This window comes from Stenella coeruleoalba (assembly GCF_951394435.1).
Source record: "Stenella coeruleoalba genome assembly, chromosome: 10".
Classification (NCBI taxonomy): domain Eukaryota; kingdom Metazoa; phylum Chordata; class Mammalia; order Artiodactyla; family Delphinidae; genus Stenella; species Stenella coeruleoalba.
The window spans coordinates 63,698,666-63,725,795 of record NC_137156.1 but is presented as its reverse complement, the minus strand read 5'-3'; the positions used below and the strand labels follow the sequence as shown (position 1 = coordinate 63,725,795).

The following is a 27,130-nucleotide window of genomic DNA, read 5'->3' as shown; positions in this document are numbered from 1 at the left end:
CAGACCCCCCTGTACCTTCACACAGTGTGGTGTCAGATGAGGACTTAACACGTTGGGAGGCTCCTGCTGAGTCTGGGACTGGTGTGGGGTGACAGAGGAGACCTAGACTGGGGGTTTATTTCCAAGGTAAAAGTGAATTCTCCTTGTGTTTTGGGAAATTCGGAAGCAGTCTTTTGAAATGAACCAGAGATAATTCTATTGTTTTCATGGATTCTTTCTTCTATTTTTCTAATGCGGCTTTTTCCCAGGGACAAGGATGCTCTCTGGCAGAAGTCAGACGCCCTGGAATTCCAACAGAAGCTCAGTGCTGAGGAGAGGTGGCTGGGGGACACGGAGGCGAACTACTGCTTTGACTGCAAGCGGGAGTTCAGCTGGATGGTGCGGCGGCACCACTGCAGGTCAGCAGGCGGCCTGTGGGCAGGGCCCAGCACTAGGGCAGACGCCTCTGAACGAGGACTCCGTGGCAGGCGTTGGCACCGCAGCCAACTGTCTAGGAAGAGCACGTTGCCTCTTAGTTTTGAGGGAACCAGTTGAGGAGGGTATGTTAGGCAGGGTCTCAGCAGGACACTCGGGGATCCCCGAAAGGGAAGAGAGTTTAATACAGGGGGTGTAGGCAGAGTTAAGGGGACCCACGGGGATGTAGAGCACCCAGAGACCCAACCTCTGGCCCTCTCTTGGCCTGCAGGGGTCAGAGGGGAAATGAAACCCAGAGAGAGCAGGGGCTGAGGCTTCACCAGAGGAACACAGAGCAGAAACCCCCCCACACCCCCCAGGGCCCAAAGAAGGGCAGGCAGGAATGAATCTTGAGTTGGGGTGCGGACAGATGGAGAACGGTCAGCACAGGGGGATGGGGTCTGTGGTCTCTTAGAGCCCAGCCCCCGAGGCCTAGAATGCACACCTGCACCGTTGCGTTAGGGAAGGGGGCTCGGCCTGCCTCCCAGGACCCTGGAAGTAAACGTGTCTCCCATCTGGCTTACCAAGATGGCTTTTTTGGAATCTTATGAGATAGGCCTTCAGGCCCCACTCTAGAGTGGGGGCAGAGCCAGGTCTGACGAGCTATGTGGCGTCCAGAGCCCAGAACAGAGCCCGGTTCCGGTCCCAAGCAGGTCACTCGAGACCTCTAGTGCAGCGTCCTCAGGGCCCGTGCCTGTGTCGTCCCCAGGATATGCGGCCACATCTTCTGTTACTACTGCTGCAACAACTACGCTGTGAGCAAGCACAGCGGCAAGAAGGAGCGCTGCTGCCAGGCCTGCTTCCAGAAGCTGAGCGAGGGCCCCGAGTCCCCCGACAGCACCAGCTCGGGCACCAGCCAGGGAGAGCCCAGCCCCACCCGGTCACCAGCCCAGGCCGCACCCCAGGCCACCGGAGGCCAAGGTCAGGCTCTGCCACTGCCCTCCGTGTTCTCCAGGTGCCACCCTCACCGCTACCCCACTGTGGCTGCTTAGCTGGAACATGTGTAGTTCAGTGTTTTCCAAACTTAGGCACTAAAAAGGTAGTACCACCAATCTGAGACTTTCTTTTTGATGTAATTAGGATTGAAGGAGAATTGAAAAGGGAATAACTTTCTCCTGATATGATTCAGTGTTATTTAACGTGGTGTCTGTTTACTTCTCAACTCACACCACCAGTGGACCCACAGCGTTGGAAAACGCTGTCTCCCAGGGCCCCAGCCCCATATCCAGCCCTCTCTTTCAGGGTAACCAAAGGCCAGGAGTTGAGTGTGGAAACGAGCACATCCTTCCCTGTCTCCCTGTAGCTCACATTCTCTCTCGGCGGCCAAGAAGGATATATTCTCCTTCATGTCCTCTCACTCAGCTCAGTAAAAGGAAGCGGGATTTGGGTCCTGCTCAGCACAGCCTCGCAGACCAGCCCAGGCTGCCCTCTCAGGGCTGGACTGTGGGTGTCTGTTCTAAAGCACGGCCTGTACCAGGAGCCATGCGGCGGGGCCTGCTGGGAACTTCCCATGAACTGTTCTTCTTGCTGAATCTTCCCCTCGCCTGGCTCACTAGTGGGTGTTCCAGTGACGACAGAGGGTGGCATGGTGCCAGCATGCTGAGGTTGCTTGTTTTGCTTTCTGACATTTCCTGTCTCCTCCTCTGTCTGTCTGTCTTACTTTCTGTCTTTTCTTCTTTCGTCTCAGGCCTGCCATCACATTTTCCATCACATGCAAGAGACTGCTTGTTGGCGGGGTGGGGGGTGACTAGCACAGCAGCATCGCACAGCATCCTTCCTACTGGGTAGCCTGCAAAGTTGGGCACAAGTACCCTGGTCAGAAGCACAATGGCTGCTGTGCAGAGGGAGGTTCTTTTCCACCCCTCAGTGGATTGAGGTGAAAATGCAGGCCAGACAGAATCCTCCTCTCAAAGAGGCATGAGTGAGGTCTGTGTCTGCTGGAGCAAGGATTCAGCAGCACAGAAGTATGATTACCTTTTTGTTAGGTTCTTTCCTGATAAGGTTTTGATAGGTTTTTTTCCTTCTAAATAAAGGGCCTCAGAGAACATGTAAGAGCTTAAAACCTCTCCACACCACTGCCTAAGGGACTTCAGAGAAATCTCTTACATGGTGCATTCAGTTTCATCTGTAGTCCCTTCATCTGCTTTTCTGGAACATGCCAAGAGCCATTTCTCTCCATCTGGACAGAGTAGCTGTCGGTTGAGTGAGCACTTAGAGTGTGTCCTGGTGGCTCGTCCCATGTAGCTACACTCCCTCCCCGTACTGTCCATGACTGCATTTCTCTTCTCTCCCGACCTTCCTCTGCACCCCAGGTGCTAACACAGACTGCCGGCCGCCAGACGATGCCGTGTTTGACATCATCACAGATGAGGAGTTGTGCCAGATACAGGAGTCCGGCTCCTCCTTGCCTGAAACACCCACCGAAACTGATTCTCTTGACCCAAACGTGGCTGAACAGTGAGTAGACATCACCTCCATTTCCTGAGTGCCCATTAAGTGCACTTATCAAAGGATTAGTTTCTTATCAAAGGATTAGGAAAGCTTGGAAGCAAGATTGGCTGTCTTTGCTTAAGGGGAGGTGCCTGCGAACAGTGCTCGGGGCAGGGTGCCCTTGAGGAGCACCAGGGCTCGAGGAGTAGTCAGTGTTGAGCCTTGTCAGAGGGTTCCTGGGCGTGTCTGTCAGCGGTCCCCCTGATTTCAGCATCTTCAGGAAGGCCTTTCTGGGCTTAGGCAACTGTATTAATCTGCTCAGGCCGCCATAACAAAATACCATAGACCAGGTGACTTAAACAACAGAAATCTATTTTCTCGCAGTCCTGGGAGTGCAAGGCCAAGGCAGGTTTGGTTTCCTGAGGCCTCTCCTTGGCTTGCGGACAGCTGCTGTCTTCCTGTCTCTTCACATGGTCATGCCCGCTATGCATGTGCCACCCATGTCTCTCTGTGTTCTAATCTTTTCTTCTTATAAGGACACCAGTCAGGTTGGATTAGGGCTCGCCTTATTGGCCTCATTTTAACTAACTTACTTCTTTTAGATCTTGTCTCCAAAAACAGTCACATTCTGAGATACTGGGCGTTAAGACATCAATTTATGAATTTAAGGGGGGGACACAATTCAGCCCATGAGAGCAGCGTTTGCTGGGCTGCTGTAGCCATGCTCAGAGTAACGCGCTGCTCTTTAAAAACCGTGTTCACCTTTTGGAACCACTCATCAGGCTTGGTAACGGTGCCACAAGATTAATTTCTGTTGTCTCAAGTAGACGTTTCTCTCAGAAGTCCTCTTTTTTTTTTTGGCTGCGCCATGCAGCATACAGGATCTTAGTTCCCTAAGCAGGGATCGAACCCGTGCCCCCTGCAGTGGAAGTGGGGAGTCGTAACCACTGGACTGCCAGGGATGTCCACCCCAAAGTTCTAAACGCAATAAAAATATAACCAAGTTTGTTACCCGGTGCTTTCCCCTCCCCCATCCCGTGCCTGCCCCACCACCAGTATCTTGTGCTGCTCTTAATCAGTGACCCAGACCCACCAAATGTTCCTGATGCCGCAGATGGACAGCATCAGGCACAGGGGTGTCCTTTAGTACCGGCTCTCCATTGGCCCTCTCATTTTTCTGGGCCGGCTGTTTTCCAACAAGGCCTGTGAGGAGAGTTCTGCAATGGCTAGTTTCTAAATATATGAAGTAACTGCACAAAGTGCTATTGTATTAAAGTGTCAAGAGCTTAAGCCAGGGGACCCTTGGGAAAAGTCAAGTTCCCCTACATGGCAGCCTTGCTCGGTGTTTCTCAGCCCCTGGGGTCTGGCTTAACTGCAGTTCCTACAGCAAAGCACTGCCTGTTTAGAAGCTCAAGGGAGAATTGACATGGCTCCTGTGTCCAGACGTTCGTTGACTCACTTTCCATCCAGTTAGGGAGTTCTGTGATGCTCTTGCCGACTTGTATTGAGACCTCTGTTCCTCTATTCCTGCCCAGAGTTCAGAGGAAGGGCTGTCAGATTTATCATCCAGGATTTCTGCTGCATGGGAGGAGATGCACTTAATCTTCGGAAGGGTCTCAGCACAGGAGATTTTAGGCTCAAGTGTATGTCTCCATACTCTTCTGTTCTCTTGCTTGAAGGTGACTGACCTTGCCTCATGGATAAAGCCAGCCCATCACCCAACCCAAGAAAGCCTCTGCTCACTGTGACCATGGGCCCTTTCTTTTCCTTCTGAAGCCTTTCCTGGCTGCATGAGCCTGCAGCGTTCTCCCCAACCCCCATGGTTCAGTGGTCCCCAGGGCACGTTCTCTTGCATTTGCAGTAAGCCATACTCATGCCGTCGTCACCTGGCAACTCTTCACTGACTGTGCCTCAGCTGCTGGCCAGGTGGGTAGGTGGGTAGGGGGTCCGGGGAGCAGGACCGGAAGCTCAGGGCCTGGGAGGATGACCTTGGGCTGTCACCTGCATGAGGAAGTGCCGCGCTGCAGCTCCCTCTTCCCTTCACCTTTCGCCTTCCCCTTTCTCAGTAGGAGCAAAAGCAGAAGGTCTTCTGACTGCTGACAAATAAGTGTGTTTTGGGTCATGGGGAATCAGGAAGCGGTCCAAGGAAAGGAAACTGCCAGCGTGCTGGCCTGCGGCCTGAGGAGGAGATCCAGGGCTAATGCATGGGCCTGCAGTCCCCATGCGTCCTCTGTTTGGGTGAAGAGCCAGCCCTCCAAGTCAGTTCAGGGCCTGCCTTGTCTCACACCTTCCTTGTGAGTTAGCCAGAGACGGACCCCCGTGTCTCTGGTGGCTTTTTCTTATGTTCTTTTTCTTCCTAAGCTTAGGACCAATCAAAACCACCAGGAGTCTGAGGAGCTCCGACGGGTTTGGTGGGGTGGGGGGTGTGAGGGGTTGGTATAGAGCCTGGGTTTGTGTATGCATCCCTGCCAAGACACTGAGAGAAAGAAATCAGCAAGTCCAAAGGAAGAAGTGGTCCAGGAGGGGTTCAAGGCTGTGAAAGCCCTGATGTGGGGGGAAGGAGGCTGCCTGGAGGCAGTGTCTGTCGAGCACTTTCCCTGTGTAGCAGCTTTTGCACGTGACCTCACTTAGTCCCTGCCCAACCCTTCAAAGAGTAGGGATTATGGTCCCCATTTTACAGGTCAAGGTACTGAAGCTCAGGAGGCCAGGTAACTTGCTCAGGGTCAGGGGGCTGTAAGTGTCAGCATTAAGCTTTGTGCCCAGAACCCCTCCCTCCAGTCCACAGGCCCGAGATTCATTTTGAAGAGTACAGCCCTCTCCTCCTGGTCCCGTTTCCCTATCTTCACATCAAGCACCTGCCCACCTTCCCTGCCTCTTTGTCCACTCCTACCGCCCCCCCCCACACACACATTCTCAGGACAAACACAGGTGTCTGCCTTGGCCCTCCTGGCCGTGATGGGACAGGAACAGGTCCCAGAATCCAGCTCTCGGGGAGACCCGGCAGGATCCCACAGATCCCTAGGCAGCCTCCCAGAGGCCCCTGCACGTGGCTCAGGAGCACAGCCCACCTCAGGTGGAGGGGAGATATTCTCCAGAACCCTGCAGCTGTGCACACCCCTCCCAACTGTGACCCAGGCCCACCCTCAGCCGTCTCCCTGACCAGGTGCCCAGCTCTTCTCAGGACCGAGGCAGGCAGAGGAGGAAAGAAACTCTGTCCTCCAGCAACAAGCCTGGCCTTGGGTCCCTTGGCCTCTGCTCTGCTTCCAGCAGCCATTCCCTCCTCCAGGCCCGGCCTCCCTTCTCAAGCAGACTGTGCCCATGAAGAACTTGAGGTCCAGAGTCAGACACTCCTGGTCTGCTGCCTCCAGGTTCCCTGGCTTTGAGCACCACAGGCCCCAAACTCAGTTCCCTCTCTCGTACAGAAGAGACAGGGACGGCACCTCTAGGGTTGTTAGGAGGGTCAGATGGAAATGATGTGGAAAGCCTTCCATGGAATTGCGTGGTTTTGGTGATGTTTCCCCTGAGCTGTGAGGTCAAGGGCCACACTGTGATGTCTACTGCCACGGGCTTGGTTCCTTACATCTTGTAGCTCAGTTGTGTTCGCCAGCGAAAATCCCACCAGATGCCCAGATGATACTGAGCTCAAACTCACGCACGGAGACTGTCCCTGACCCACAGAGCATCTTTGCCGGTACTTGCTTTAGAGCAAGTGCTCTGTGGTCAGAGTGCTTCGGCCATTTGTGGCAGGTTTATCACCAGCCAGGAGATACGATACCTGGTATCTCAAACCGAGAACAGGATATGGTGATAACAGTTAAGGTTAGAAAGCCACCTTGTGCTTGGGTTAACCTAGCATCTCCGCCTTCAGACAAGTACAGAGTTGTCAGGTACCCCGGGCCATCTTAGCCAACGTTTGGGGGAAGAGAAAGAGGTTATTCACCGGGGTTCCAGCCCTAGCTCTGCTGTGTGAGCTTTGGCAGGTAGTAATGTCTCTGAACTAGTTTCCTCATCTGGAAAACAGGGATGATAGTACCAGGTGTCCTACCAAACGGCATTGGGAGTTACTGTGGACCACAAAGGACTGGGCCTGTGGAAGGGGTGCTGCGCTGAGAGAACGAGGCTAGAGCCAGCGCCCCGGCCACTCCTGGGCCCTGTGCTCTTTGCTCCGCCTCCACCCCTTCAGTACGGGCAGCTTCTGTTTTTTCTCTCCTGCAGCACCATTTCCTCAGTCCAGAATGCTCACTGAGAATCCCGGGCTTCTGGCTCCAGGTAGCCCCTGGAATCAGGTTCACCCTCTGTTCACCACATCTCAGACAGTGTGGCCGTCATGGTCTCTAACCGCCCCGCCCCCGGCCTGTAAGTGCAGAGAACCTGGTCGGGGAGGAGACCCTGAGGCCGCACGTGAGGCCAACTGGACTCACCCAGGGTCCACACCCAGCCTGACCCCCTCCCGCCAGTTTCCCCCACACCCCAGGCTGCTTACGTCAAGCACTGGTGCGTGGGAGCAGAGGGGAGAGCAAGGGGAGAAGGGCGGGGCTGAGCTTGTGCTCCATGGGGCTGTCCCGTGGATGAGTGAAGTCGAGAGTGAAAGCCTTGTTTGGGCTGTGCCCGTGTCTGTTGCCCATAATGGTGTGTACCCAGGAGGGGGTTGGGAAAAAGATCTCTACTCCCAAGTGTGAGCAGGTGAGGGCCCAGAGAGTAGGGCCAATGAGTGACTGGGGAGGCAGAGAAGGTGAAAGAAGATTCAGCTGCTGTGCTTTTCCTCAGGACAGGCAGGCAGGTTCTCCTAAGCTGTGGAAGGGCCAGTGCAAAACCTTTTTGCAAGGAGGCTGGAGAGAGGGCATATAATAGGCCTGGGATGGGGCACGGCCTGATGGGTGCCTGGTCTCCTTTGACTCAGCCAGGCAGGCACCGTTCAACAACAGTGGTCCCAGCAGCCGCCCCTCTGTTGCCGTGACCAGCAGCCCCCAGCGTGGCTTGGAGTGCACTGTCCGTGCCTCACCGCGCTCCTGGAAGGAGGGCCGTTGTCAGCTTGGGGTGTGGATGGTGAAATGGGCTTGAGGAGGCTGCGGCGTTTGTCCCAGGATGGACAGATGTGGAGCTCTCTCCGGGGCAGTGACTGAGTCACCCCAGAGCCCTGCTTTTCCCATCCCACCACACTGCTTTCCTCCGTGGGGACACATGGAGAGGCCGCAGGGCCCCTGGCTCCCCGACTCTTCACTCCCTCCTTCCCAGTTAGGGCCTCTGCCTCTTGTTTTGGGACATTGTTGGGGAGGCCAGGGGCTCGGGGTCCCTCTACCAGAAGTGCTTGACATTAAGGTGACAGCACAGAGGAGGGTGACCAAAACTCCCCCTCTGAAGCCAACATAAACAAGTTGAAAGTCAGCCTTGTCACCACGAAAAGGGCAGGTTTTGGTGTTCGAGGAGCGCTGGGTAGTCCATGCGGCCTGAGCACAGTAAAGCCGCTCTCCCCGTGGGTGCCTTTAGGCACGTGTATGAAACAGTCGGTGGCCCTGTGGGCCCTGCAAGGCCGGCCTGTGCGCAGCTGGACTGTGCCGTGCGCCTCTGGAAGGCACGAAGCCGACCCTGCCCCGCCCTGCCAGTGCACAGAGAAAGGCAGGCGGCTCACGTTTTGTGTGGCTGGTTCTTGAGAGAATAACAACTACCGCCATTTGGGGGGCCTTCCTCCCACAAATGCAAACCGTGCTAAGTGTTTGTGTGCACCCTCTCCAGTCCTCACACGCCTGCCCTGAGAGATGGTACTGTTATGGTCTACGTTTCACCAAAGCGGAAATGATTAAGAGATTACCAGCTGGTCTTACCCACTCGTGACTCGGGTCTGTCCAAGCTGCGAAACCTCACTGTTCGGCCCTTTCTGGCCCACCTCCCTGAGCGCTCTTAGCTGTTGTCAACAGGTTCTCCATATTTCAGTGAGTGATTTTGTGACATGTGAGCCAAAAAGGCCACTCTTAAGCCTGTTGAGCAGGTTGCTGGGATCTAATAAACATGCTAAAACTCTGCCTCATTCCGTGACCACATCTCAGAGGTAACAAACGCACCTCTCGTTCTGGGCAGGAGGTTGAAGCCACAGTTGTTATCATTGGTGTATTGATAGAGCAGTGCCCTGAAAGTTGACAGTTTTAACTTATTTCCTGTGCTCTGAGCCCACAAGTGATCACTTTTGGTATATTCAGGAATACCACAGTAAGGTGGAATGTGCCTAAGGATAAAAGTAGTTTGGATACTTTTAAAAAGTTTTATTTCTCAGTCATGAAAATCATGCTGTTTGAGAAGTGTGTGTGTGTATTACACGTACATTCCTATATGATGTGTGTGTGTGTGAGGCACGGGATAAATGCAGGTTTTAAATGAGCAGACCCACCGCAGATCCATTGCAGAGGCGCTGCTTAGACTCACGGTAGTCTTAGACTCAGCTTTGCACATTCTTCTGGCATTCTGTGGCCCGCTGGAATCCTCAGCCGACCCTCATTTGCTTTGGCCCGTTCATATTCCCTGGTGCTAGCCCTTCCAGGATTAATCAAAGAGAACGTAAAGCACCTATCTATATAAAACCAAACCCACAAGGCGTGGCAGAACCTGAGCTCATTTCTGTTGGGTGCCTGGTGATGGAGGTCTGAGTCACAGTGTCAGCACTGGTTTTCATGGCTGCTTTAATCTCCCCTGCTTCCCAATCGGCAGAAGAATCTTCTGAACTTGGGAGCCCAGAGTGTCACCTGCCATCAAGACCTTTGTTGGCCCGGTCCCCCTGTTCAACCCTTAGTCCCATTCCCATTCCCACTGAAGGAGAACCTGGGGTCTGGAGAATCACACGTCATTCCCTGGTGTCAGTATTCTCGGGGTAGAGGAAGGAAAGCTCTGGCAGCTTTCAGCCTCCCCTTTGAGCTTTAGGCCTGGGTGTAAAAGAAGAGGGCACAGTCTGCGCATGCCTGAGAAGAAACATCCCACCCCAGCTGCACTGTTTGATAACTTCTCCTTGAGAATGCCCATGCTATACACAAAGCCTTAGAGGACACAGCCATGGTCCTGTGACTTCTGAGCAGCCTCTCCAAGCCCAGCAAGGCCTACAGCTGGAACATGCTGGTCGCCTCCATGTTGCGAGAGGCTGAAGCAGTCCTGGAAGTGTCCTCTGAACACTTCCGTTGGCTTGAGACATCCAGGTAAGGGAGGCAGCCAGCGTCTTTCACAAGTTTCCAGAAGTTCTTCCGAAACTTCAGGCCAACAAAGGCATAGAGCACAGGATTAAGGCAGGCACGCAGGTAGGCGATGGCCTCTGTCACTGTGATGGCATAGTGAAAGCTAGTCATCGCGTGGTACTCCCAGCTCACGCTGCGGATGAGCTTCACGAGGTTGAAGGGCGTCTGGGTCAGCAGGAACACCGCCACCACCAGGAAGATGATCTTCAGAGACTTGTGCTTCTGGAAGCCTCGGGCCTGAAGCAGTGTCTTGATTATGACTGAGTAGCAGACAATCATGGCAAGCAATGGCAGGAAGAACCCCAGTGTCATCTGGGTGGCCAGAACCATGGTGGAAATCTCCTCGTTGTGATAGCCGCAGACAGGCTTGTCAAGGTAAAGGACGTTGCCATAGATGATCTGCGGCAAGGAAACCAGCAGGGAAACTACCCAGATGGACAAGCAGACGGCCTTACCCCAGGCCATCCGCTTGGCCTGCTGGTTATAGGCCTTGGTGGCCTGAACCACTGCAATGAAGCGGTCCATGGTGATGCAGGTGAGGATGAGCATGGACGTGTAGAAGTTCAAAGTGTAGATGCCCAGCAGGGTTTTGCACATGACTTTGCCAAAGACCCACTCGTGGAAGCCTGCATAGGCCCAGAAGGGCAGAGTACAGACGAACACCAGGTCGGCCAAGGGCAGGTTCATTAGGAACACGTCCGTCAGGCTCTTCAGCTTCTGGTAGAAGATGTATATGACCAGCACCAGGGAGTTCCCCACCAGGCCACAGATGAACACCACCACATACATGCAGGGCAGGAACAACTTGCTGAACTGCAGGAAGTGTTCGTGCCCCTGGCTGCTGTCATTGGAAGCGTTGAAGAACCCGAGGTCTTCGTAGTCGTACTCGGCCATGGTGTCTGTTCTGATGGACCCCTGGGAGTCAAACCACAGGAATTATATATATTTGGGGCTGAGAGTGATCCCTTCTCTCTTCCCATTGCCCACAGTTAGGGGGCAGATAGTCACCTCCTAAACCCACCCACTGTTCTGCTCAGTAACAGCCCAGTATATTGGGGACAACCAGTTCTGAGGGGAAACTGCTCAGACAGGACGAGGAACCCTTCACTGGCCCTAAAGTTCTCAGGATCTCACCTGTCTGGGAGACAACACATAACTGACCCCACCCACATTCCATAAAATCCTGTGCTCAATGGCCTTGGAAGCAAAGGTCACCACGTGGTGAACTGGGGACTGTGTCCTTTTGGAAGAGCGGCGCTGCTCTTCAGTGGGGAGGGCTGTATTCATCTGCCCATGCCTCGCAGAAGGTGCCCACCTAGCCTGTGCCCCATCTTCTGTTAAGTTGACCCCTGGACTACGAATTGTGAAAGCTAAGGCAATATCCCCCTTCCTGGGGGTCCACCATCAAGAAGACTCCTGGAGACCAAGAGGTGTTTGGTCCTTTCTGCCTAGATGGGCCATCCATCCTGCCTCGTCTTACCGTGATGGGGAGCCAGGGCAGGGAAGAGCCCAGGCTGCCCAGTGCTTTGGCCGAGCGGCTTTCTGACCAGGGAACTGGGCAGTTTTCCTCACGCCCAACCCCAGCTTTCCCCTTCATCTGTCACAGTGTATGACATTCCACCCTCAGGGCCTCTGTGATCTTCAGGAATCTCTTACAAGGTAGATTCCCCCAGAAGGGAACATTGCTTTAGCTTTTATGACCAGCAGTGTAGGGCTGAGGGGTCTCCTTTAACACACGGAAGAGCTGATTGAAATGGGACGTCAGGAGGGTGGGCTACCACAGCAGGGCTCGTGGCCAGCCTTGCAGTGGGACTACTTATAGCAAAGACCAAATAGCTATCTTTCTTGCCCGGGGGTCCCAGCCCTTCAAGGTTATCGCTTCCCTCTGACCCTTCTCTGGGCCCTGTGACTCTGCTGGGGACCATGGACCAGACACGGGTGATATAATCTGTGGTGTGGGAGTAGGGGCAACTGCGGCAGCATCGGCCTTGGAGGGCCAGGTCAGTCCCTGCCACTGTCTTGGAGGTACTCAATACGCAGGGACTCTTCCAGTGAGTGGTGCCGTATCCCACTGGCACCTCAAGGAAATGTTTAAGAAGAGCAGCCATTTGGTTTAGCAAAGTCAGAATATCAACCGGCCAGACAAGGGGGTGTAAAAGGAGAGATGATCTTTCCTTTCTGGTCTCCTCGGAGACTTTTCTTTTCCTGATGCTGGGTCCTGACAGGAAGGGATTTTAGCCCTGCTGCCACCTTGGTATTTCATGGGCTCAAAGCACCCTTTCTCTCCAAGGAAGAACCTTGTCTTTGGGCTAAGACTACTCAGTGAAAAGTCCCTCCTCCTGGACCACAAAATGTTGGATCTCTAAGAGTGAAAGGCCAACCCATGGGCATTGTGCCCCACCAGCCCTGGGCTGCTAGGTTAAGTGGGTCAGACGATGCTCTGTGGGTGTTACTGCTTCACATGGGGACAAAAATATATTCTTCATCATTTAGAATGTGACATTAAAAGTAATGTCAGATCTCCATTATTGTTTGACTTACTCTTGGCCTTTAAAAAAAATTCTCCTGGGACTTCCCTGGTGGCGCAGTGGTTAAGAATCCTCCTGCCAATACAGGGGGCACGGGTTTGATCCCTCGTCTGGGAAGATCCCACATGCCGCAGAGCGACTAAGCCTGTGTGCCACAACTACTGAGCCTTGTGCTCTAAAGCCTGCGAGCCACAACTACTGAGCACACATGCCACAACTTCTGAAGCCCGCGTGCCCTAGAGACCGTGCTCCGCAACAAGAGAAGCCACCGCAAGCAATGAGAAGCCCACACACCACAACAAAGAGAAGCACCCGCTCGCCACAACTACAGAAAGCCCATGCAGCAACGAAGAGAGCCAAAAATAAATAACTAAATGAATGAATGAATGAATTAATAATTCTCCTACTAAGGCTGTTGCTGCATCCTTAGGCTGGCATTGCAGTTTCTTCAGATGACCCATGCAAATTCATTTGTAATAATTGGTAAACTAAACAGTGTTTAACAGGTTGGGACTGCACAGTTCTGTGCAGATAGAGTGTTAAAAATTACTTTCCCTTCTAGAAATATTAAAACCATTTGTTTCTTTATTTTCTCTAACCAAAGTCCTATGTTGATTTGTGAAAATTAAAAAGAAAGTAATATATACAACTTTGGAAATAGTGTCTGATAATAAATAAGCAAAGTATAATTTAGGCATAAAACAGAATATGACTGAAATGTTTAGGAAGTGCCTTTAATGATTTTGGAAAATGCAATACATTTAAAAAATTTTTTATTGGAGTATGGTTGATTGACAACGTTGTGTTAGTTTCAGGTGTACAGCAAAGTGAATCAGTTATATATATATAACTGATATATATATATAAGTGACATATATATATATATATATATATATACTCTTTTTTTTAGATTCTTTTCCCATACAGCTCATTGCAGTATCGAGTAGAGTTCCCTGTGCTATACAGCAGGTTTTTATTAGTTATCTGTTTTACATATAGTAGTGTGTATATGCCAATCCCAATCTCCCAATTTATCCCTGCCCGCCCCCCCCAATATGCAATGTAATATTGGCTGTTACCATTACAACGAATAGATGACAAAGTGAATGTAAAATTGATCATGATTCTCGGCCTTCTTTGATCATAAACCCCTTTGAGAGTCTTATTACAGCTGTAGCTCTTCTCCCTCAGTAATAATGCACAAGCATGCCTGCAACTCTGGGCGTTCATGAACTCTTTAAATCCCTCTGCCCCATATTCTATAGACTTTGTTTACAAATCTGTGATAAGCTATATGATTTTTTTTTTTTTTTTTTTGCGGTACGCGGGCCTCTCACTGTTGTGGCCTCTCCCGTTGCGGAGCACAGGCTCCGGACGCGCAGTCTCAGCGGCCATGGCTCACGGGCCCAGCCACCCTGCAGCATGTGGGATCTCCCTGGACCGGGGCACGAACCCGTGTCCCCTGCATCAGCAGGCGGACTCGCAACCACTGTGCCACCAGGGAATCCCAAGCTATATGATTTTGACTATATTTTTTAAAACATAGAAAAATGATCAGATTTTATCAGCAGTTCACCCCTGGCTGGTAGAATTAGGGGTGACTTATTTCCATTCCTCCTTTATATTTTTCTGTATTTTCTGAAGTTGCTACAGTTGTATATTGACATATATGGAGAAAAGAAAGTAAACCATAATCTAAGATAACAGCCTGTCTTATAAAATGGAAAAGAAAAACAAAAAGAGATTAGTCAATGAACACACACAGTGACTAGACTCTCCTTATCTCCTGGGGAGGGTCTAATTATGCCATTACTATCAGCATCATCTTACAGAACGAGGTTGTCATAATCCTCTCCTCGGACCCTCATGGCAGCAAATAGCAGAGATGGAGTTTGAGCCAAGGACAGTTGAGCTTGAAAGCCTGGGCATTTGACACCATACCGTGCTGCAGGCAGGACTCTGAGAATCCCAACAACCTGGAGTTAGCTCCTCTTTTAACTATGAAGAAGACCAATGACTCACCAGTAGAGATGCTCTTTCAGTTTGTTCCTGAGATGAGGTTGCTCACAGCAGCAAGGTCGGCCTCTGCCTCTCTGATGTGGTCCGTTTCCGTTGAGTAATTTTTAAGAGCCCTCGGTTGGTGATTATAGGAGACCCAGCCCTTTCCAATCTTGCAGATCAGAATCCACATGACCAGCCTGCACCCACGTAATTTGGGAGTCAAAGAGACGAAGCAGTGGCTCTGATGCTGCACACCCCCTGCAACCTGGCTGGGGTCTTACTCTTTTGCCAGGATCCAAGAGGGTTTTAATTTGTAAACTGAAGGGGAGCGATATGCAGTGTCTGGTAGTCCACTGAACATGGTGGCATTTGTACCCTAAAATTATTTCATTCACTAGTCGTATGTCTCTTTGGGGCAGTTTGGGTCTGGACCAATGCAAAGTCGATGCTATGGCCTGGGTTTCCTGTGTGCCTGCAGCTCCAGTATACGTGACAGCCCTGATTCTCATACCAGTCCTGCAAGTAGGTATTACACCATGTTATAGATGAGAATACAGAGGACTGTAGCCAAAGAACAGCCCCACGGACTCACAGCTAATAACTGCCACTTCCAGGATACCAACCCGGGTCTCCATCATTGCCAGACCAGTGGACCAAATGGCTTCTAGATGATGGGTCTGCCAGAGGGCCAGACACAGCCCTTCCTCCTAAACCCACACCACTCAGACAGTGCTCACCGCTCTGCTTGTCCAGACTAGAATCAACAGTGAACAGGCTGAACCAAATAGTGCAGGTCAAAGCACCCATCTTTCTGAAAGAAATCTTCTGAGACAAGACATTCCTTCACAGTGAGCCAGCCTGACATCTTGGAATCTTTAAGCTTTGAGAGATGAGTTTTTCCCAGAGACAAACGAACCGTGTCACTTAGGACCAGTTCACAGGGTGATGTTAGAAGGGGCTGAACCTTGTCAGACACACTGGCTCAGCCATGGTCGTCCCTCTCAGCAATCGCTTTCCCTCCATGGGGAAGAACAGGCCTCGGCCCGGTGCCCTCCGTGACCACATATATGCTTGGGAAGGAGGGGTGATGTGTGCCTTAGAGAGAGCATGACCATACTTGTCATAACCATTCTCCAGTGGAAAGTTCTCCGATGGAAAACTTGCAACTAAATTAGATGATAAGAGCCCCTCACAATTTGGGGGTCAGAATTTTATTTCAACCACTTTACAAAATGCCTTCTGTTGTCTTCCGATCTGTAGTGCTCATTGCTTTTCTTTGAAACAAAACTCTGAACTTCTTAAGGGCAAGTACCCAACCATATGTCTTGGGTTTTTCCCAGAATATGTAAACATTTCCGAAACAGAATCGGGGGAGAGTAAAAGTGCTGTGGCAGCCGTGCCCCCTGCAGATTCTCAGAAGTCAGACTGTGTTGACCTGCTTCCTTTTTCTGAACACCTGACATTCTGGAGCCAGGGCCCTGCGTAGGACGGCAGTTCAGGACGCAGGGATGAGGCAGTTGCTGCTGGTAGAGGAGTGACTGCCAGGCGGTGGTGGGTGGCGGCGGCTGTGGAGGATGAGTTGGAAAAACCCTCAGAAAAGCAGCCTAACCAGAGGGCAGCAGGCGGCAGGCCAGTTGTCAGGACGGGCATGTGGGTCTGAGTGTTTTGGTCAGCCCATAGTTACCAAGTAATCAGAAATCAACACCAGAAGCGATCTTCTTCACTTGGTTTTTAGGCAAAAAGGAAAATGACTACAAGAAAAACTACTAGGAATTTAACAGTAAAATAGAAAGATGCACCCAAGCCCCGCAGTGAATGTGGCCCACGTGTGGCTCAGCCTCTCCTTCCAAACCCAGGCTGTTCAGTAGAGCCTTCTGAGATGACAGGCGTGTCCTGTGTCTGTGCATCCAACACAGCGGGCACTAACTCCTGTGGCTGTTAGGCACTCGAAGTGTGGCTAGTGCAACAACAGAGCCAAGCTTTTAGTTTTGTTTTAATTCTGATGAATTTGAATTTAAGCAGCCACGTGAGGCCAGTGGTTCTGTACTGAACAGGGCAGTTGTAAACCAAAGACTTCTCCAGTTCACAGGAGACCCCGTGTAACAGGCAGAGCGGCACTCCAACCGTGCTGGCTTAGCAAGGCGGAGGGGTGGGTGGAGCCCTCTGGGGAAGGCTGTCAGCAGGACACTCAGGCCATGAGGCTCTCTGGGCTCCATTCCTTCCTCAGCCAACCTGAACAGCCAGAGAGAATCTGCTCCTTGGGCAACTGGCAGAACTGAAGTTAAAGAAAAAAGAGGCTAAGGCGTTTTGATTTGTGACAGGAGAATACTGTATATTACAGCTGCAGAGAGCAAGCTGGAGGGACCTCACCTGTGACCCCCTAGTCCAGGCAGGCGTGGACCCCTGGACTGCGTTGCTAGGGACTTCCTCAGCATCCTTGCCTGTGGTCACCACTTTATTCTTACTTGGTTCCGAAGTGGAGCAAGCCTTGGTCATGTCCTTGGGGACATTTGGGGCAGAAGACCACCTTGGCTGTGTGCATGACGGGTGCCCAGGCCAAATGTGGCAGGTGTGGCCAAGGTGACTGCCCTGATAGGGTGGAGCAAGTTGACAGATGTACACGCCTTAGGACAGTTCAGCTCGACCAACCACAGGCTCAGGGACAGAAATTCAGATGGACAGGAAGGGATGACGTGCCATCAGCCATGAGAGGCCACCATAGCTAGCAGTAGGCTCCCATGGCCAGAGCAAGGGGAGGAGGAAGGTCACTTGTGGGCAGTGAGCTTGTCTTGCATCTTTTCTGAGGAAAACACCTCAATGGCAACAAAAGGAGATAGGGTGCCCCCTAGTGGCCTTATCTTTGTTCCCCGTCATTCTCAAACTTAAAAATCCTTTGACATCTTCCAACACAGTTGCTTGAACGTTTTCTACTGCATCCCACAGTCAGAAATTTACATGACTACCCAGGTGTGTATGTGTATAGACAGTCAAACAAGAGCCTCATAAAACAATGCTTATCCTTACCACATGCAGTATAATGCGAAAACGCGTTCATATTTTCTATTATATCCTATTTCTTTTTTTTTTTTTTTACCCTTTTATAGGAACATTTTTGCAAAAGCATCAGAGTACACCCAGAACTGTCTGTAAATGACAAAAGACTTAAAAATGACCACGGTTAAACATTTGATGAAAGTTCATAATAATGCAATTGACAAGGAAATTTAGTTATTTCTGAGATACACATTTTAAAATAATAACTAGAGTTATGACTTATTATACCAGAACATATAAGATTTTTAGGAATTTCATGTAATGTCTGAAACATTTATATTAACATATTTCCATACAAATAAACCAAAGAAAGTTTAGTATTAGTTTTTTTGTTTGTTTTTTTAATTTTTGAATTTTATTTTATTTATTTTTTTTATACAGCAGGTTCTTATTAGTCATCAGTTTTATACACATCAGTGTTTACATGTCATCCCAATCGCCCAATTCATCAAACCACCATCCCCACCCCCCTGCAGCTTTCCCCCCTTGGTGTCCATATGTTTGTTCTCTACATCTGTGTCTCAACTTCTGCCCTGCAAACCGGTTCATCAGTACCATTTTTCTAGGTTCCACATACATGCGTTAATATATGATATTTGTTTTTCTCTTTCTGACTTACTTCACTCTGTATGACAGTCTCTAGATCCATCCACATCTCAACAGATGACCCAATTTCGTTCCTTTTTATGGAACGAAATTCCATGAGTAATATGGCTGAGTAATATCCATTGTATATATGTACCACAACTTCTTTATCCATTCATCTGTCGATGGGCATTCAGGTTGCTTCCAAGACCTGGCTGTTGTAAATAGTGCTGCAATGAACATTGGGTGCATGCGTCTTTTTGAATTATGGTTTTCTCTGGGAATATGCCCAGTAGTGGGATTGCTGAGTCATATGGTGATTCTATTTTTAGTTTTTTAAGGAACCTCCATACTGTTCTCCATAGTGGCTTTATCAATTTACATTCCCACCAGCAGTGCAAGAGGGTTCCCTTTTCTCCACACCCTCTCCAGCATTTATTGTTTGTAGATTCTCTGATGATGCCCATTCTAACTGGTGTGAGGTGATGCCTCATTGTAGTTTTGATTTGCATTTCTCTAATAATTAGTGATGTTGAGCAGCTTTTCACGTGCTTCTTGGCCATCTGTATGTCTACTTTGGAGAAATGTCTATTTAGGTCTTCTGCCCATTTTTGGATTGGGTTACTTGTTTCTTTAATATTGAGCTGCATGAGCTGTTTATATATTTTGGAGATTAATCCTTTGTCCGTTGATTCGTTTGAAAATATTTTCTCCCATTCTGAGAGTTGTCTTTTCGTCTTGTTTATGGTTTCCTTTGCTATGCAAAAGCTTTGAAGTTTCATTAGGTCCCATTTGTTTATTTTTGTTTTTATTTCCATTACTCTAGGAGATGGATCAAAAAAGATCTTGCTCTGATTTATGTCAAAGAGTGTTCTTCCTATGTTTTCCTCTAAAAGTTTTATAGTGTCCAGTCTTAAATTTAGGTCTCAAATCCATTTTGAGTTTATTTTTGTGTATGGTGGTCAGGAGTGTTCTAATTTCATTCTTTTACATGTAGCTGTCCAGTTTTCCCAGCACCACTTATTGAAGAGACTGTCTTTTCTCCATTGTATATCCTTGCCTCCTTTGTCATAGATTAGTTGACCATAGGTGCATGGGTTTATCTCTGGGCTTTCTATCTTATTCCATTGATCTATGTTTCTGTTTTTGTGCCAGTACCGTATTGTCTTGATTACTATAGCTTTGTAGTATAGTCTGAAGTCAGGGAATCTCATTCCTCCCTCTCCATTTTTTTCCCTCAAGACTGCTTTGGCTATTCAGGGTCTTTTGTGTCTCCATACAAATTCAAAGATTTATTGTTCTAGTTCTGTAAAAAATGCCATTGGTGATTTGATAGGGATTGCATTGAATCTATAGATTGCTTTGGGTAGTGTAGTCATTTTCACAATATTGATTCTTCCAATCCAAGAACATGGTATATCTCTCCACCTGTTGGTATCATCTTTAATTTCTTTCATCAGTGTCTTATAGTTTTCTGCATACAGGTCTTTTGTCTCCCTAGGTAGGTTTATTCCTAGGTATTTTATTTTCTTGTTGCAGTGGTAAATGGGAGTGTTTCCTTAATTTCTCTTTCAGATTTTTCATCATTAGTGTATAAGGATGCAAGAGATTTCTGTGCATTAATTTTGTATCCTGCAACTTTACCAAATTCATCGATTAGCTCTAGTAGTTTTCTGGTAGCATTTTTAGGATTCTCTATGTATAGTATCATGTCATCTGCAAACAGTGACAGTTTTACTTCTTCTTTTCCAATTTGTATTCCTTTTATTTCTTTTTCTTCTCTGATTGCCGTGGCTAGGACTTCCACAACTGTGTTGAGTAATAGTGGTGAGAGTGGACATCCTTGTCTTGTTCCTGATCTTAGAGGAAATGCTTTCAGTTTTTCACCATTGAGAATGATGTTTGCTGTGGGTTTGTCGTATATGGCCTTTATTATGTTGAGGTAGGTTCCCTCTGTGCCCACTTTCTGGAGAGTTTTTATCACAAATGGTTGTTGAATTTTGTCAAAAGCTTTTTCTGCATCTATTGAGATGATCATATGGTTTTTATTCTTCAGTTTGTTAAAATGGTGTATCACATTGATTGATTCACATATATTGAAGAATCCTTGCATCCCTGGGATAAATCCCACTTGATCATGGTGTATGATTCTTCTAATGTGTGGTTGGATTCTGTTTGCTAGTATTTGGTTGAGGATTTTTGCATCTATATCCATCAGTGATATTGGTCTGTAATTTTCTTTTTTTGTAGTATCTGTCTGGTTTTGGTATCAGGGTGATGGCAGCCTCATAGAATGAGTTTGAGAGTGTTCCTTCCTCTGCGATTTTTTGGAAGAGTTTGAGAAGGATGGGTGTTAGCTCTTCTCTAAATGTTTGATAGAATTCACCTGTGAAGCCATCTGGTCCTGGACTTTTGTTTGTTGGAAGACTTTTAATCACAGTTTCAATTTCATTACTTGTGATTGGTCTATTCATATTTTCTATTTCTTCCTGGTTCAGTCTTGGAAGGCTATACCTTTCTAAGAATTTGTCCATTTCTTCCAGGTTGTCCATTTTATTGGCATAGAGTTGCTTGTAGTAGTCTCTTAGGGTGCTTTGTATTTCTGCGGTGTCTGTTGTATCTTCTTCTTTTTCATTTCTAATTTTATTGATTTGAGTCCTCTCCCTCTTTTTCTTGATGAGTCTGACTAATGGTTTATCAATTTGGTTTATCTTCTCAAACAACCAGCTTTTACTTTTATTGATCTTTGCTATTGTTTTCTTTGTTTCTATTTCATTTATTTCTGCTCTGATCTTTATGATATCTTTCCTTCTGGTAACTTTGGGTTTTGTTTGTTCTTTCTCTAGTTCCTTTAGGTGTAAGGTTAGATTGTTTATTTGAGATTTTTCTTGTTTCTTGAGGTAGACTTGTATAGCAATAAACTTCCGTCTTAGAACTGCTTTTGCTGCATCCCATAGGTTTTGGATCGTCATGTTTTCATTTTAATTTGTCTCTAGGTATTTTTTGATTTCCTCTTTGATTTCTTCAGTGATCTCTTGGTTATTTAGTAACGTATTGTTTAGTCTCCCTGTGTTTGTGCTTTTTACGTTTTCTTCCCTATAATTCATTTCTATTCTCATAGCGTTGTGGTCAGAAAAGATGCTTGATATGATTTCAATTTTCTTAAATTTACTGAGGCTTGATTTGTGACCCAAGATGTGATCTATCCTGGAGAATGTTCCATATGCACTTGAGAAGCAAGTGTAATCTGCTGTTTTTGGATGGAATGTCCTATAAATATCAATTAAATCTATCTAGTGTATTGTGTCATTTAAAGCTTGTGTTTCCTTATTTATTTTCATTTTGGATGATCTGTCCATTGGTGTAAGTGAGGTGTTAAAGTCCCCCACTATTACTGTGTTACTGTCGATTTCCTCTTTTATAGCTGTTAGCAATGCCTTATGTATTGAGGTGCTCCTGTGTTGCGTGCCTATATATTTATAATTGTTATATCTTCTTCTTGGATTGATCCCTTGATCATTATGTAGTGTTCTTCCTTGTCTCTTGTAACATTCTTTATTTGAAAGTCTATTTTATCTGATACAAGTATTGCTACTCCAGCTTTCTTGTGATTAACATTTGCATGGAATATCTTTTTCCATCCCCTCACTTTCAGTCTGTATGTGTCCCTAGGTCTGAAGTGGGTCTCTTTTAGACAGCATATATATGGGTCTTATTTTTGTATCCATTCAGCAAGCCTGTGTCTTTTTGGTTGGAGCATTTAATCCATTCATGTTTAAGGTGGTTATCGATATGTATGTTCCTATTACCATTTTCTTAATTGTTTTGGGTTTGTTTTTGTAGGTCCTTTTCTTCTCTTGTGTTTTCCACTTAGAGAAGTTCCTTTAGCATTTGCTGTAGAGCTGGTTTGGTGGTGCTGAATTCTTTTAGCTTTTGCTTGTCTGTAAAGCTTTTCTCCATCGATTTGAATGAGATTTCTCCATCAATTTCTCCATCGAATCTGAATGAGATCCTTGCCGGGTAGAGTAATCTTCATTGTAGGTTCTTCCCTTTCATCACTTTAAGTATATCATGCCACTCCCTTCTGGCTTGTAGAGTTTCTGCTGAGAAACAGCTGTTAACCTTATGGGAGTTCCCTTGTATGTTATTTGTCTCTTTTCCCTTGCTGCTTTCAATAATTTTTCTTTGTCTTTAATTTTTGCCTATTTGATTACTATGTGTCTCGGCTTGTTTCTCCTTGGGTTTATCCTGTATGGGACTCGCTGCGTTTTCTGGACTTGGGTGGCTGTTTCCTTTCCCATGTTAGGGAAGTTTTCGACTATAATCTCTTCAAATATTTTCTCGTGTCCTTTCTCTCTCTCTTCTCCTTCTGGGACCCCTATAATGCGAATGTTGTTGCGTTTAATGTTGTCCCAGAGGTCTCTTTGGCTGTCTTCATTTCTTTTCATTCTCTTTTCTTGATTCTGTTCTGCAGCAGTGAATTCTACCATTTTGTCTTCCATGTCACTTATCCATTCTTCTGCCTCAGTTATTTTGGTTTTGATTCCTTCTAGTGTAGTCTTCATTTCAGTTATTGTATTGTTGGTCTCTGTTTGTTTGTTCTTTAATTCTTCTGGGTCTTTGTTAAACATTTTTTGCATCTTCTCGATCTTTGCCTCCATTCTTTTTCCAAGGTCCTGGATCATCTTCACTATCATTATTCTGAATTCTTTTTCTGGAAGGTTTCCTATCTCCACTTCATTTAGTTGTTTTTCTGGGGTTTTATCTTGTTCCTTCATCTGGTACATAGCCCTCTGCCTTTTCATCTTGTCTGTCTTTCTGTGAATGTGGTTTTTGTTCCACAGGCTGTAGGATTGTCATTCTTCTTGCTTCTGCTGTCTGCCCTCTCTATCGTATTTCTTTTAATATTCGTCATAACTTATTAATTGATTCACAACTGACTGAATGGGTCATGACCCACAGTTTGAAAAGCCATTGAAAGGAAACTCTGTGTCCCTAATCATTGCCTTTGAGACTGCATCACCCACCCATGCACACTCCCACCTCCATCTGTCTCCCCTTCCCACCTCACAAAGCTCCCCCATGTAGGTCCTCAGCCAGGACTAGCAAGGGTTGCAGGACCTACTCTGGTAAGAGGGTTGTCTGTGTTGTGATGGTCAGAGAGGTGGGGAGATGGAGGAGGAGAGGGAACAAAAGATTAGGACATCTTGGGGGTTTTTTGGCTGCACCCCACGACTTGTGGGATCTTAGTTCCCCAACCAGGCATCGAACCCATGCCCCTTGCAGTGGGAATGCGGAGTCCCAACCACTGGACGACCAGGGAATTCCCAACATCTTTTATTCTTAATGAGGGAATATGAGAGAACCAACCACAGTTTTCAGAGTTCGTTTCATCATATGTTATTTATCTTTCTCATTTATGGTATTTGCACTTTGCACAAGGATGAGAGCAAATGAAACGAGGCAGGCCTGAGTGGCCTTGGGCCCGTCTCCTCTCCCCTGGCCCCTGCCTCCTTAGCCATCAAGTGGGGTTGGACTGGATGGTCCTTTGAGCTTCTTCTCACACTGACATTCTGTGATGGGGGTGGGGGAATCTGGAAGCCAGCGATTGGAAGATGAACAAGAAAGAGGTGTTGGACAGGAAGGCGGTCAGAGGTGGGCTGAGCTGGGGAGAAAAAGGAGTGACAAGGCTTGCCCTTGGTGGCAGCAGGCACTTGAGGACATGTCCTTGCTGTACCTTCCCTGGGAAGAGTGGGGAAGGCTGAGGGCACGAGCTGCCGACCAGAGCGAGCCCACCTCTTTCCCAGCCAGTAAAACGCCTTCTCCAAGTCCTTTGAAACTTACAGCCTTTTTAAGCCAGCAAAACTTGGAGTCCTTCCAGTTCCATCTCCTCCCATTTAGAAAGGAGAAGTCTGAGGTCTCAGAGGAGGAAAGGGCTCACCCAGAGTCACAGTCATAAAGCCAAGACTGGGACCACGTGGAGTGATACCCCTCTCCCCTGAGCCATACCACCTCCCCTGCCCTCTGGAGCCACAGTGAGCTACAGCCAGAGGGAGCCCACTGGTTAGGCCTCAGCGCTGAGGGCGAGGTGTTGGTGAGGACGCGCTCTCCCACCTGCCGTGGGCTGCTATAGACTGTGCACAGACAGCCCGCCTGACACCTGAGTGCTAGTGGGCGTCTGATTATCTAGGCAGCCCTGGAGGCCCCCGTACCAGCCAGCGGCTTCAGCGCTCCAGCAGTAGACAGGAGTGAGGCCGGGAAGTGGGGCCATGTGGTGGAGCGAGCAGGCGTGATGTCCAGCTGTCTGAATGAAGCCAAGTCTCGAGCTCAGAGATTTCCAGAGAGGACAGAGGCCTCCCCCGTGCAGTGCTGTCCTCCAGACAGAGAAGCTTTGTAAGTTGGCAGCAAACAGTCTGTTTTGTGTCTGAGAAAATCCTGTTCGAGGTGAAGGTGCTGCAGTTTGTCCCCAGGTGTGGCTCTGCTAACCCAGCGTTTGCCACTCCACGTGTGACTTGGGGTCTTCCTCCTTCAGGATCTGTTGCTGATTCTTCTCTTGATTTCATCAGCATGACCTCTGCCCTTTCATCCTGAATTTACACACTAACAATTTACACCCCTACGTATATTTAACAAGTAGCACAGACATTCTTTGGTTCCTGCACACGGCCGTGACCTGTCCTTTGGGACAGGGAAAGCCCAGCCACGGCCCCTGCTTGCAAAGAGCATGTGGACCAGGGGGAGAAAAGACCCAAAAGCAGATAGGCAGAGCCCAGCGTGAGCAGGGCTGTGACACGTGGGTGGCTGGGAGGAGTACGGGGTGCAGGAGCGTGGGGGGTGGGAGCGAGCTGCAGGTGCCGCGTCTGTCGCAGCCCCTGAGGTGACACCACCAGTCGCTGACCCCAAACTCCTGGTGCCTCGTGGTTGCTGCAGGCGCACTGCGTGTCGCACAGGTATTCCTGCCCCCAGGGTTGAGTGGCATCCGGGACAGGCTTAGGCGAGGCTCCCTGGATTTTGCCAACTCTGAGCCACCCGTCTTCGCATCTGCATGAAGAACACCTGGGTGCTCCCGGGACCTTCCCAGCCTCCTGCTGACTGAGTGAGGAGCCTCAGGCCTCAGGCACAGGGCGTAGACTTCGGGGGACGGTATCTGCGGCCCCTCCCCATGGGTGGGTTGTGCATCTCTGCCCATTGCTAGTGCCTCTCCCTGTGGAAGGATGAGCCTCGTGCCCCTGCTGTGGCGTGTTTGGCCACGGGACCCACCCGGCAGTGAAATGTGAGGAGCAGTGTGGTGAGAACCGTTTCTGAGCAGAGGCGATGCCGCCACCTCCAGCCAGAAGCTCTGTGAGCGTTAGGGTCTGGCCACCCACTGTGCTTTCTTGTATTTCTCACGTTCCAGAGATGATGTGAGGTCCCAGGCTCACCTGAGCTCTGGGATTCAGGGTCTGTTAACTCCCTAGGAAAGCTGCAGAGCCCCTCCCCAGGCATCACACCCGGCCGCAGCCCAGATAGCGCTCTCAGAGAAGCACACTAGTTTCCCCGTGTAAGTTGTAGGTCCACTCTAGGGGCAGCCGTGAACTTGGTGCTCGAGTGGGTGTGAGGGCAGGTGAGGAGGGCCATCTGAGTGCGTGGTCTGGATGCTTGCTGTCAGCCGCTGACCTCGTGTGCACTGTATGTGCCGAGGCCGCCTTCCAGTCAGGCCGCAGCTGTCTGTCCCTGCCTCAGAGGGAGCGCGTCTGTGGGGTAGGGCCCGTGCCCGCCTCACGTGTCCTGCGCAGTGCTGGGCCGCCGCCTCAGGACCCGCTCAGCAGCAGGCAGGGTGAGGGTAAGGCAGGTCTGAGTTCACACAAGTTCACACAGGGCCTCAGAGGTTGAGTGAATGTGCCTGGGGGCCAGGCTGGTGAGAGCCCAGGGGCATGTGCAGGGGGTGGGATGGGGGAGCAGAACTGGGTGAGGGCATTTTGGGGCCTATTGACCTCACCCCAGAAACATCTGGGGAGAGCCTACTAGGACAGTTGAGAAGGAATTATCACAGCATTTTGGGAAAAAGCCATGCTGCTCAGGAGATCTTCCTCATTAACGCCTTCCCATGGGGCAAATCAGCAAATCATTTCCCTTTCCTGGACCTAGGTTCTTCTCAGGCAGCATTGGACACTGGAGCTGGTTGGGTTTGAGATCCCTGAGCTCATATAAGCGATTGGCTGCAGTGGGCGTGGGACCCAGCAAGATGAGCACTGAGCTGGAGTCAGGGTGTCTGGCTCTGGCCCTGCCTCTCAAGACCTGCCTGGGCCTCTGTGTCCCCATCAGTGAAGTGTGGGCACTGCTCCGAGGATCAGCAACTCAGCAGTGGTTAAAAATGTTCCATGGGAATGCTAGAGTTAAAATTTAATAGATGTCTTGGGACTTCCCTGGTGGTCCAGTGGTAAAGAATCCGCCTTCCAATGCAGGGGACTCGAGTGTGATCCCTGGTCAGGGAACTAAGATCCCACATGCCGTGGGGCAACTAATCCCGCGTGCCGCAACTACTGAGCTCGCGTGCCTCAACTAGAGAGCCCGTCGCCACAACTACAAAGCCCGCGTGCCCTGGAGCCTGCGTGCCACAACTAGAGCGAGAAAACCCCCACGCCACAACTAGAGAGAAGCCCCGAACGCTGCAAATAGCGAAGAGCCTGTGCACCGTAACGAAAGATCCCGCATGCCTCAACAAAGATCCCATGTGCCACAACTAAGACCTGACGCAGCCAAAAAAATAAGGAAAATAAATATTAAAAGAAAATTAATAGATGTCTTTATTGCAGGACATCTCAGAGCCTTGAATTTACTGTTTAAGAATGCCATGAGTTTCTAAGAAAGAGCGCAAGATTCCCC

The 27,130-nt window shown here is 49.2% G+C and overlaps 2 protein-coding genes across 4 annotated transcripts in view; one reads left to right on the top strand and one right to left on the bottom strand.

Moving 5' to 3' along the window:
- Positions 1–27,130, top strand: part of FYCO1 (FYVE and coiled-coil domain autophagy adaptor 1) — a 113,787-nt gene that overhangs the window by 69,265 nt on the left and 17,392 nt on the right. For all 3 annotated transcript variants that reach the window (XM_079933445.1, XM_079933447.1, XM_079933446.1), the window contains 3 exons: positions 249–398; positions 1,163–1,374; positions 2,766–2,910. In XM_079933445.1, coding sequence (XP_079789571.1) covers positions 249–398; positions 1,163–1,374; positions 2,766–2,910 — 507 coding nt within the window. The remainder of the gene's footprint in view (positions 1–248; positions 399–1,162; positions 1,375–2,765; positions 2,911–27,130) is intronic.
- Positions 9,195–14,665, bottom strand: CXCR6 (C-X-C motif chemokine receptor 6). Its single transcript, XM_079933450.1, has 2 exons — positions 14,648–14,665; positions 9,195–11,012 (listed from the first exon to the last, which is right to left on the bottom strand). Exon 2 carries the CDS (start codon positions 10,989–10,991, stop codon positions 9,966–9,968), a length of 1,026 nt encoding a protein of 341 aa, XP_079789576.1. The 5' UTR covers positions 10,992–11,012; positions 14,648–14,665; the 3' UTR covers positions 9,195–9,965.

Coding starts and splice junctions, on each gene's coding strand:
- CXCR6 (XM_079933450.1), bottom strand. CDS start 10,991: ATGGCCGAGTACGACTACGAAGACCTCGGGTTCTTCAACGCTTCCAAT.